Here is an 11,007-nt window from a genome sequence, read left to right on the forward strand (position 1 = left end):
AGAATTTGTTTAATGATGTGATGCTGGATGAGAGCAGATATAATAATCACAGTTTAAAGCTGAAGACAGAAACATCAGACTCAGGACAGAAACACAACCTCTAAAGTAAGAATAACTTCAATTCTTTAACTAGAATTACAGTTTGAGATATTAATATTTCCTTATAATTGTGTACAGTTCATTTATGTTCCTGTTAAAATGTTTTTTTTTTTTTTTTTTTTTTTATTGTCACTGAAATCATGTGTTACACCAAAATTTAAAAGTGAATATATATAAAATCTGAGTTTATTTATATATTTTCTCTTCAGAAATGAACCAAACTCTGTATTTCATTCTTCTTCTCATTGGTGAGTGTGTTTGTGGTTTTATTTATGGTTTATTAGGTTCATTGGGTTTGATCCTGTTATGAAAAGCATTTAAAGCAGTGTATCTCTTTCACAGCTCTCTGCTCCGTATCTGAATGTGTTCAGCGTCAGTATCACTTTATAAATGAGGAGAAGACCTGGACCGAAGCTCAGAGATACTGCAGAGAGAATTACACAGATCTGGCCACCGCTGACAACATGAACGACACGAACGAGCTGAAGAAGAGTGTGAATGATGGAAGTGTTAAGTATGTCTGGATTGGGCTGCAGAAGACGGGTCGTGATAAATGGCAGTGGTCTTCAGGTGAACCTGCGCTCTATCTGAACTGGGGACATAATCAACCAAATGGTGGTGAAGAAGAATGTGTTATGATGAAGAATGGACAATGGCATGATGTGAGATGTAGTGTGTCCCTAACTTTCATTTGCAATTCATCCAATAACAGTAAGTTCATCTCCCTTTGACACAATACTAATTGCTTCTACTTTTTAATGTGGTCATAAATATTAACAACTTGAAGTCAGTTTCTGTAGAGCATAGATTTTTTTTCAGCAATATTTATAAATTATGAATTCAAAAATGTCAAACAATTGTTTTGGTTAGTGTTTCTGAATCATAATTAATTAATAATTAATAATTATTTAATTGATAAAAGTTTAATAGGCATATAGGGGTCAAAAGCGATGTCTGGCGTATATATATATGGTTTTATATTTTGAAAATATAAATAATAATTTAATTTTCATGGTTTAATCAAACATGTAGGGTCATTAAAAACTAACAGCACCTCTGGACATCATTTTCGGATACTGTATGGAATTCTGCCCCTTTTTGATGTTTACGAACAAAACTCTTGTTCAGTTCTTGTCTTGATCATTAGCTGCAGAGTCTGTGATAAACCACCTGAACACCGTGAGCTGTGCGATACATTCAGCTTTCAGTCTCTCAACACAAAATCAGTCTTTAAATGATCTGTTTCTGATGTTAACCATAAAGCAGCATAAGAATGATGAACAAACTGATTGATGAATCTGTTTTCATGTGTTTTCTTAACGCAAACACAGGACTCGTCTTTATCAATCAGACGAAGAGTTGGAGAGATGCTCAGAGTTACTGCAGACAAAATCACATTGATCTGGTCAGTGTGAGAAACCAGGATGAGAATCAACAGGTTCAGAAGATCATTAATGACAGTCAGATATCTGGTGATGTCTGGATCGGTCTGTTCAGAGACTCATGGCAGTGGTCAGATCAGAGTGACTCCTCATTCAGAGACTGGGACACTGGTGAACCTGATAATAGGGGAGGAGTCGAAAACTGTGCAGCTGTTAATGCTCAGCGAAAATGGTTTGATGTCTCTTGCACCAATCAATATCCTTTTGTGTGTCATGAAGGTGAGTAGATCCTCACAAAACACACTCACTCCATCATCACCTCCAGATCTCTTAAAGTTCACTCTACATGTCTGACATGACAGATTCATCCCCAGTGTTTGTTCTGCATGTTGTTTTTGATCAGTCTCTCTCTAGTTTCTGCTTGTGCTTTGTTTGGTTTCCAGATAAACTGATTGTGATCAGAGAGAATCTGACGTGGTCTGAAGCTCTGAGATACTGCAGACAGAATCATGTGGATCTGGTCTCGGTTCATTCAGAAGAGATTCAGCGTGAGGTGATGGACGTGGTTAAACGAGCGTCTACTGCGGAGGTGTGGTTGGGTTTGCGTCACTCCTGCATTTTGGGCATCTGGTTCTGGGTGAGTGGAGACACTGTGTGCTATCAGAACTGGGCTCCAGGGAACGGTCCATCAGAGGAGGACTGTGACACACACACAGTGAGATCTGGGAGCAGTTCAGTCTGGAGGAGATCAGCGCTGGATCAGCCGTCCTGAGACTCACAAACTCAACTTCATCTGCAGAAATTATGGAGAGTGAAGAACATGTGAATGACTGTATGTTTATTTACATTATCTTCCTGTTTCCAGCTGTGAAGGTTAAATACATGTTTTTCTACAGATAATATGTTATATAAATAGTTCATGCAATCTTTCAGTAATATATTACTGAGCTGTGAAGTGTAGATGGTGTGTATTTCTCCAGGAGGATGATTCAGTGTGATTCCTGTAGGTCAGGGGTTTTCAAAATGTGGGTCGCCACCCACTTGTGGGTCACAGAATGGAGCAAGGTGGGTCCCACAGTCACTTGGCTGCTGCTGAATTTGTGTTTAAATGACACACACACTCACACAGTTCAGTCTAGGGCTGCACGATATAGCCTACCAATATTAATTACGAATTGCAATATCCTTAGTGTGATTTTCGAATTGCAATTAAGTCCGCGATTTAAACATGCATTGCGTGTTTTGAAGCACGGGCATGCACGAGTTGTAATTACAGTGAGGGTCTCAGAGCAACGTCATTATTAAAAGGTTCAATCGGTCCGCATTATTAATGAGAAAAAAACTGCTCACTTCAATGCGCTGTATTCTGCATGAGATTGCATACACCAGAAAATTCAAATGTTATGGAAATGGTTTCAGGTATGTTCATTCATTTATATCGTCTGTTTGAACTGCACTGTTTTCGTTCGGGAAACAGACTGTAAAAAGCATTTCACATGCAGGGCATAAACGTAAGGTTAATTGTAACACGACAATATTCAAACATTTCCACATAACAAAATTTACAAAATTTTGCAATATTTCCTTGACATATCATCTCTATATAGAGAAAAAAAAAGTTCAAAAATCTTTTGAAGAAATTGCTGACCATTTATTTAACCATTGCAAAAGCAAATTTCTCACTGAAGTAAATTTGTCATCTCGTTTTTTAGTGTTTATTTAAAATGAGACGCATCTGTGTATTATTTTTACCTATTTCACAATTATTTTAATCTCCCCCAACTGTTTTAGTTAGTTCTGCTTTACTTCTTATGCTTTCCTAAAAAAGAGTTGGATTGTGCACCGCTTTTCCTTACACACACACACACACACACACACACACACGGAAGGACCATGAATGCATTTTCTGCGCTGAACCCCGCGATGAGTTTAACAACACGCAGCGCAGATTACAGTTCACTGTAGTGAGCATGTTTCACGTTTTTATGGATGGATCATATTTTAACATCTATAAACAAAGAAATTAAAACTTAAATATTATAGTAAAATTTTACAGTTGTACACTAAAATAAAATGGTTATTTTTCTTAAATACTTTCTGTCATAAACTTTTATTAAGGCTTAAAGTAATGTCAATTGTTTTTTTTGTTTTTTTATCTCAAATATTTCGGTGGGTCGTGAAAAAGATTATACTTGTCTAGGTGGGTCGTGGAATGGAAAAGTTTGGGAACCACTGCTGTAGGTGGTGTTTGGTTAAGGGCTTACAGTTAGATCTGCTCTTTTTAATGCGTTTGCTTTTACAAACTCTTTTAAAATGTACTTTGTGTTATTCAGTAACTGCAGAATTTTGAGACATTCATCTGACAGTTTAATTTTGTGAGTGGTTCATAAGGGAATCATATTTATATCATTAGATAAATTGTTGTACTGTTTTCTTTTAGTTTTATGAGAAAATGTGCTCTTATGAAAGTACAATGTAATTTATTAATGTGACTGAAGATTATAATATGAGTTAAATGTATTTTGAGAATTTTTGTATGATGGTGTGGCTACTTCTTTCTTATGTTTAAAGATTTTATGTATAATATACAGTAACTTTAGAAAATACTTTTTGACTCAGATTGTGTGAGCTCTGTGTTTCTCAGCAGAATAAATTCAGGTTTATTCTTAGAAAGTAAGAGGTGAAGGTAGGGTATACAATATCTTGTGTCTTCATCCATGAACTCAGGATCAGATCTTGAGCTGACAGCTGATGATCTCCATCATGGTACAAACAAAGCCTAACTGGATTGGTTTGGTTTTGCCAACTCAAAACTAATCCCATAACCATAAGTTTGTTCAACTCCCATCACGGTTATGGGCCTGGTGTCTGAAAACTCATCTAAATCTGTTTTAATCTTACTTTTAGGGCTGAATCAAAAACACAAAAAGGTTCTGTTGGTGTCTGAACCCCTGAATATTCAAAAAATAATATACAGTAGATGACTAAATAGTTCATGTTTAAGTTCATAGATGTGTTGCAGGGTTTGACACAGAAGCACTTTGTTGTTCATTGACGTCACGAGCGGGCAGCAACAGAAAACACAAATGAGGAGAGACAAGATCAAGTTAACATTAAACCACAGACCAGGATGTCAATATCTTGTTGAATGATTCTTGAATACTGGTAGCTTTCATATAACTCTAATAGTATTTTCTGTCCACTTGATAAGACATTCAGACCTCTCAGGAACTCATATAAAGAGTTTCATCAGAAATGGACTTGCTGTAAGGAGCACTGGAACTTCAGCACCCCTGCAGATGCATTGAAGGAGGGTGTGAAAGATTTACCTAGATGTCTATCTTTTTCACTTCAACACAAATATAGTGCGCTGAAAACAAACCCAAGATGATTTCTATGTATGGCACCATTTTGGTCACTTGACCAAAGGTAAGCAAGCCTATGGAAGGATAGTCCGGACAATTTTAAAAAGGAATTGTAAATTGTACTTTTCAACTGTTTTCCATATGTGGATGCAAAATTGTGACATCCAAATTTAAAAAGAAATAGCAAAGTCCATTTGCAACTGTATTTCCCATGTCTTACGAGTTATGAACATGTTATATTTTAATAGCAATATTAATTACTATTAGGGCTGCACAATATTGAAAAAAACTGACATTGAAATATCTTTTTTTTTTCTGTGATATAGTTTGTGATGTGTATAAATACGGAAATGTTAATAAGATGTCTTGAATTGCACAAAAAAATTAATAATAATTGTATAATAATTGGGGTGATTTTGTAGGCGTCTTTGTAGAAAGTAAAATATAATTTTAAAAAAACTGTAATTAAAACCCTGAAAAAAATGACTTTTTACTTTTTGCCTTATTTGGGGTTTTTTAATACACTATTTGTGTCTTAATTTTCTCACACTTCTGCTAACTGTCACACTGGATGGATGACATTCGACGTAGGTGTAGTGCATGCCCCAGTGATTTAGTGATGAGCACAGAGAGAGAGCAAAACAAAATGCCCATCACAAATTAGAATTACGAAACAAGAAAAATGTTGGAGGGTTTTGACATAAGCCAAGAGGTCACTGGTTTTCCTTTGCTAAAGTAAGGAAGCTCTGGGCCCATATTCATGAAAAATCTTAGTGCTAAGAGTTACTACTATTTTCCTTTGTACAGCGCTCGATTTAGGTATGACAAAAATGCTGCAATGCATTCATTTTGACAACTAACAGGATGTTAAACATAGACAAAGTGGACGGATAACTTGTTCAGAGTTCATTGTAAGCTTACATAAAATTCAGTGAAGGTTGAATCTGCATGTCTCATCAATGAGTAGGCCTATGCAATGATGGAGAACAAGATTTTGGTGGTTTTAAGACCCAGCACCAAGCTGACTGAGCAATAAAGCTATAGTGAGCCCTTTTATTAAAATACCTGGAGCCTAGGTAATACAAAAATAACACAAAATTTGTCATTCACTCAGTATTAGTGAATTTTAGGTCCTAATTGTGTTTTAGGTCCTAAAACTGTCCAGTACTTTATAGTCAAATCCATTTTTCAAGATTTCATCCACTGCCTAAGAGGGCAAAGTGATTAATATCAGTTCATTTCTGAGTATCTCTATCGCTCGAGGGGGAAAAACCTGTTTGTGAATGGGCATTTGATTTACATTTGAGAGGAACTGAGAAGATTGTAAACAAGGATACAAACTGGCCACCTTTCACTGAAAATTGCCGTTCTGAATTCAAAGGCCATCTGTGTGATTCCAATAGATCCAATGAGTTGAAAACTCTTGCTACTTCATACTTCAATACAAAACAATGCTGAACTTTGACAATATACAGTATATACATACACATAGCAAGGGCTTTTTAAATAATATATTTATTTATGTATTTATTTATTTTTTGTTAATTTTTTAGAGCAAGCTAGTGTTAGAGGCCTTTTTTTGCTTTTGTTAATTGTATACTTAATAAAAATAAAACAGATAGAATACAAAAAGATTAGAGAAATAAGTGTTAGGTTTTTTTTTTTTTTTAAGAAAATAATTAGTATAGAGAGTGCTAGAGTTAGAGGGTCCTGTGGGGAAGTCGTGCCCTAGTGGTTAGAGAGTTTGACTCCTAACCCTAAGGTTGTTGGTTCGAGACTCGGGCCGGCAATATCACGAATGAGGTGCCCTTGAGCAAGACACCGAACCCCCGACTGCTCCCCAGGGGCGCCGCAGCATAAATGATGCCCACTGGCTCCAGGTGTGTGTGTGTGTGTGTGTGTGTGTGTGTGTGTGTGTGTGTGTGTGTGTGTGTGTGTGTGTGTGTGTGTGTGCAGTTTGGATGGGTTAAATGCAGGGCACGAATTCTGAGTATGGGTCACCATACTTGGCTGTGTGTTATGTCACTTTCACTTAAAGGTTTTAGCCGATTCTTGATGGTTAAGGACTCAGCTGCTGGGATTGAGTTGGGCAGCTCATTCCACCAGGTTTGGAAGGTTATTGTAGATGTCTGTGGAATTGGTTTTTTGGATTTAGTTGGGCGGGTATCAAGCGACATTCATTTGCAGAATGCAAGCTTCTAGAGGGCACATAAGTCTGAAGTAATGAATTTAGGGTAAAGGGGTGCAGAGCCAGTGGTGGTTTTGTAGGCAAACATTAAACTGTGAGTATGTTTGGAATCAGATTTAAAGGGATAGTTCAACCCAAAATGAAAAATTTGCTGTTAATTTACTAACCTTCAGGCCATCTAAGATGTAAGTGAATTTTTTTTTCAGCAGAACAGTAAAAGAAGATATTTAGGTAAAAACCACTGTCCTTGGCAGTTCATACAATGCATGTCTATGGCTGCTGGTTTTTGAGCATCAGTAAAACAAATCAGTCAAGACCATATCAGTACCTGTGGCTCCTGATGATACATTGAAGTGTTAAGTGAAACGATCAGTCTGTGTAAGAAAATGAGCATTACTTACAACATTTTTACCTTTAATGCACAGCCTGGGTAAATGGTTCAGCACGTTCACGACTGTCTGGAGCGTGATCTTTCTCTGTCACATAATGAAAAATGCGCAGGCATCATACGTAAGCTGATGCCACTGTTTATTTACAACAGAGGGAGAGCGAAGACTAACATTAGCATCAAGCTACATCACACAATTTCTTGATAATCGCTGCAACTAAAATGATTTTTACAAAAGAAATGCTTAGCAGGTACAGTGATTAGCTGCTTATAAAAGGATATAAATAACATGTTTCAGACACTCCAGTACCAGAAAAGAGATAGTTTCTTGATGAAAACAGCCCACATGGAGGGTCACAGCGGGAGATCGGTATTTAACCTGCACTCTCCTTAGCAGTTTTCCCTGGATGGTCTTGACCCGGAGTTCCTGGGCTTTTCTTCTTCAGGGCAGTTTAAGGCGTCTTAGGAGTGCGTGGGAGATGTAGTTTCCCGAGGAGCCCGAGTTGATGAGGGCGGGCACTAAAACAGAATGACGAGGGGTGAGTAGCTGAACTGTCAGCAGAGACAAGAGTGGATATATCAGGTTGGAACTGGAGTGTACTCACCGCTAGGTGTGGGGGGCTTGAGGGGCAAGTCTTGATATAATGTCCGGATGGCCCACAATATAGGCAAAGTTGTATCCACCTGCATCAGTTCTGGTACTGGAGGACAGGCAGTGGGTGAGGCCGGTGAACGGCGTTCTTTCGGGGTGGCAGGGGGAGACACATTGAGAGATCTTCATGGCTCGCCGCATGACAATTTCCAATCCCACAATGTCATTGAAGATAACTATCTGGGCTCGGATCCAAACCCTTTCGGTAGGCAGTCAACAGTGCTGTCTCATTCCATCTGCTAGTTGCTGCAAGAGTGCAGAATTGGAGGGTGTAATCGCTTGTCGAGGAAGAGCCTTGGCATTGTTGCATGAGTTGGTCGGGGATAGATAGAGAGCCCGTGGATAATCCAAATACCTCCTTAAAATGAGAGGTGAAGACATCAAAGGGATGGCCATGGGACTGGCAGAGGCAGACAAAGGGGTGGTGACCGGAGATAGAGAGACTGTCAATGCCATTGACCAGCTCTTCCAGAGCGTCCACAGATGCAGACTGTCGAGGATCCATCTCCGGTGGTTGAATGTTGGTCTGGTGTTGTATCAGCAAAGCAATGACACAAGGGAGGCACAGGTAAGTGAAATAAAGAAGTGGGTTTATTGATCATATAGGCAGGAATAATCAAGGAAACAGCTTGAAGGTGAGTTATCCAGGAACAGAATAGGTTCAGGGTTTTTAGCTGTGTGATGATGGGAGTCCTTGAGCAACATTATCTTTACCAAAGTAAATAGTCTGTGGTTTCATTATAGGAAGTTGTTTTGTTGCATTGCTCAGAGAGTTTATCTAGAATGACCAGGTTAAAAAGTAACTTTACAGGATTGTTTTATATATTAATAAAAATACAGGCTTACGGATTCCTGCTTGAGATTTGATCCAGGACAATCGCATGAATAGAATGACTCCCAAGATGTTCAACATACAGCGAATCTGAAAGACAGAAACAGAGCATGTATGCATGTGCACGTTTTTTCCATTTGCATGCACCAATCATGTGAACCATATTCACAATTTAAATTCATACAGAGTCATTCAAAACTATGTTACAACAGCGTACCATCATCTTGCTGTACCAAACTGTAGCGTAAGGACTGTAATCAGTCTTTAGACTTTAATTTTTGCCCCTCATACTTTATTGTATTTTATAGAATTTATTATAGCTACATTTGAATTGGGTGATTTCTTCTATAAGCTCCTGAGTCCTAATACTTAATATAACCGTTGGTATCCATCTGGATTTTGTAATCACATTTGTTTTATTAGGCTATATTAGGTTAGTATTCTGGTTTTAGGACTACACTAAGATTTCCTGGAAGAAGTACCCCATTGGTCAGCGCAGAAGTAAACTGTATTCTGTTCACATAGGCTATGCCAAATATATTATGTAGCCTATTCTGTTCAACTAGCTACACAAATAACTAAGAATAACCAAGCGGAAACTGTTTGCATGGTAAATGGTTTGTGCTAAATGAATGTTTATGAAAACAGTAATAAACTAAAACAATGTATGTTAACAAATACCAGTTCGCAACATTTAGCAGCATAATTAACCACTTATTTGCACAGCTAAATAACTGGAAAATGTAAACATTAGAAGCTTCGCAAAAAAAAAAAAAAAAAAAAAAAAAAAAAAAAAAAAAAAAATATATATATATATATATATATATATATATATATATATATATATATATATGTATATGTATATATATATACAGTACAGACCAAAAGTTTGGAAACATTACTATTTTTAATGTTTTTGAAAGACGTTTCTTCTGCTCATCAAGCCTGCATTTATTTGATCAAAAATACAGAAAAAACAGTAATATTGTGAAATATTATTACAACTTAAAATAATAGTTTTCTATTTGAATATACTTTAAAAATAATTTATTCCTGTGATGCAAAGCTGAATTTTCAGCATCATTACTCCAGTCTTCAGTGTCACATGTGACATCCAGTCTATCACATGATCCTTTAGAAATCATTCTAATATTCTGATTTATTATGAGTGTTGGAAACAGTTCTGCTGTCTAATATATTTGATGAATAAAAGGTTAAGAAGAACTGCATTTATTCAAAAAAAAAAAAAATTCTAATAATATATATTCTAATAATATATTTTCTTTACGATCAATTTTTATCAATTTAACACATCCTTGCTGAATAAAAGTATTGATTTTATTTAAAAAAAAGAAAGAAAAAAAATTTACTGACCCCAAATTACTGACCCAGTAGTGTATATTGTTATTACAAAATATTTATATTTTAAAAAACATAGCTTCTTTTTTTTTTTTTTTTTTACTTTTTATTCATCAAAGTATCCTAAAAAAGTATCACATGTTCTGAAAAAATATTAAGCAGCAGAACTGTTTCCAACTTTGATAATGAATCATCATATTAGAATGATTTCTAAAGGATCATGTGATAATGATCCTAAAAATTCAGCTTTGCATCACAGAAATAAATGATAATTTAAAGTATAATAAATTTAAAAACAATTATTTTAAATTGTAATAATATATCACAATATTACATTTTTTCTGTATTTTTGATCAAATAAATGCAGGCTTGATGAGCAGAAGAAACTTCTTTCAAAAACATTAAAAATAGTATGTTTCCAAACTTTTGGTCTGTACTGTATGTATATATGACCCCAATTGACTTTTAATTAGTTAAAAAAAAGGGTTCCCTTCATCTCAGAGGAATAAAATTTTGTGACTTTTCCTACATTATCTATCTATACATACACAAAAAATCTGGGCTTGATTCGGTTGTTCTGAAGGTGTGTAATTTTTTTTTTTTATTAATCTTGTCTTTGGGGGCCCAATTGAAAAGGAATGGGAAATGCAAAAAAACATTTTTTTTTTTTTTCATTTGTCCAAAACAAAAAAAAAAAAAATCAATAAATACAACATAAATCTGAAAATTTTCACACAGAAAA

At 36.0% G+C, this 11,007-nt stretch overlaps 2 protein-coding genes across 5 annotated transcripts in view; both read left to right on the forward strand.

The window, feature by feature from the left end:
* LOC109044943 (kelch-like protein 33) overlaps nucleotides 1–11,007 on the forward strand; it is a 74,849-nt gene that overhangs the window by 19,850 nt on the left and 43,992 nt on the right. The gene's annotated exons all lie outside the window — the stretch shown is intronic.
* Nucleotides 1,164–5,130, forward strand: LOC122137804 (C-type mannose receptor 2-like). Its single transcript, XM_042726802.1, has 3 exons — nucleotides 1,164–1,760; nucleotides 1,925–2,488; nucleotides 3,723–5,130. The coding sequence occupies exons 1-2, from the start codon at nucleotides 1,373–1,375 to the stop codon at nucleotides 2,251–2,253; spliced, it is 717 nt and encodes a 238-aa protein (XP_042582736.1). The 5' UTR covers nucleotides 1,164–1,372; the 3' UTR covers nucleotides 2,254–2,488; nucleotides 3,723–5,130.

Source organism: Cyprinus carpio, chromosome B7, assembly GCF_018340385.1.
Source record: "Cyprinus carpio isolate SPL01 chromosome B7, ASM1834038v1, whole genome shotgun sequence".
NCBI classification, from domain to species: Eukaryota; Metazoa; Chordata; class Actinopteri; order Cypriniformes; family Cyprinidae; genus Cyprinus; species Cyprinus carpio.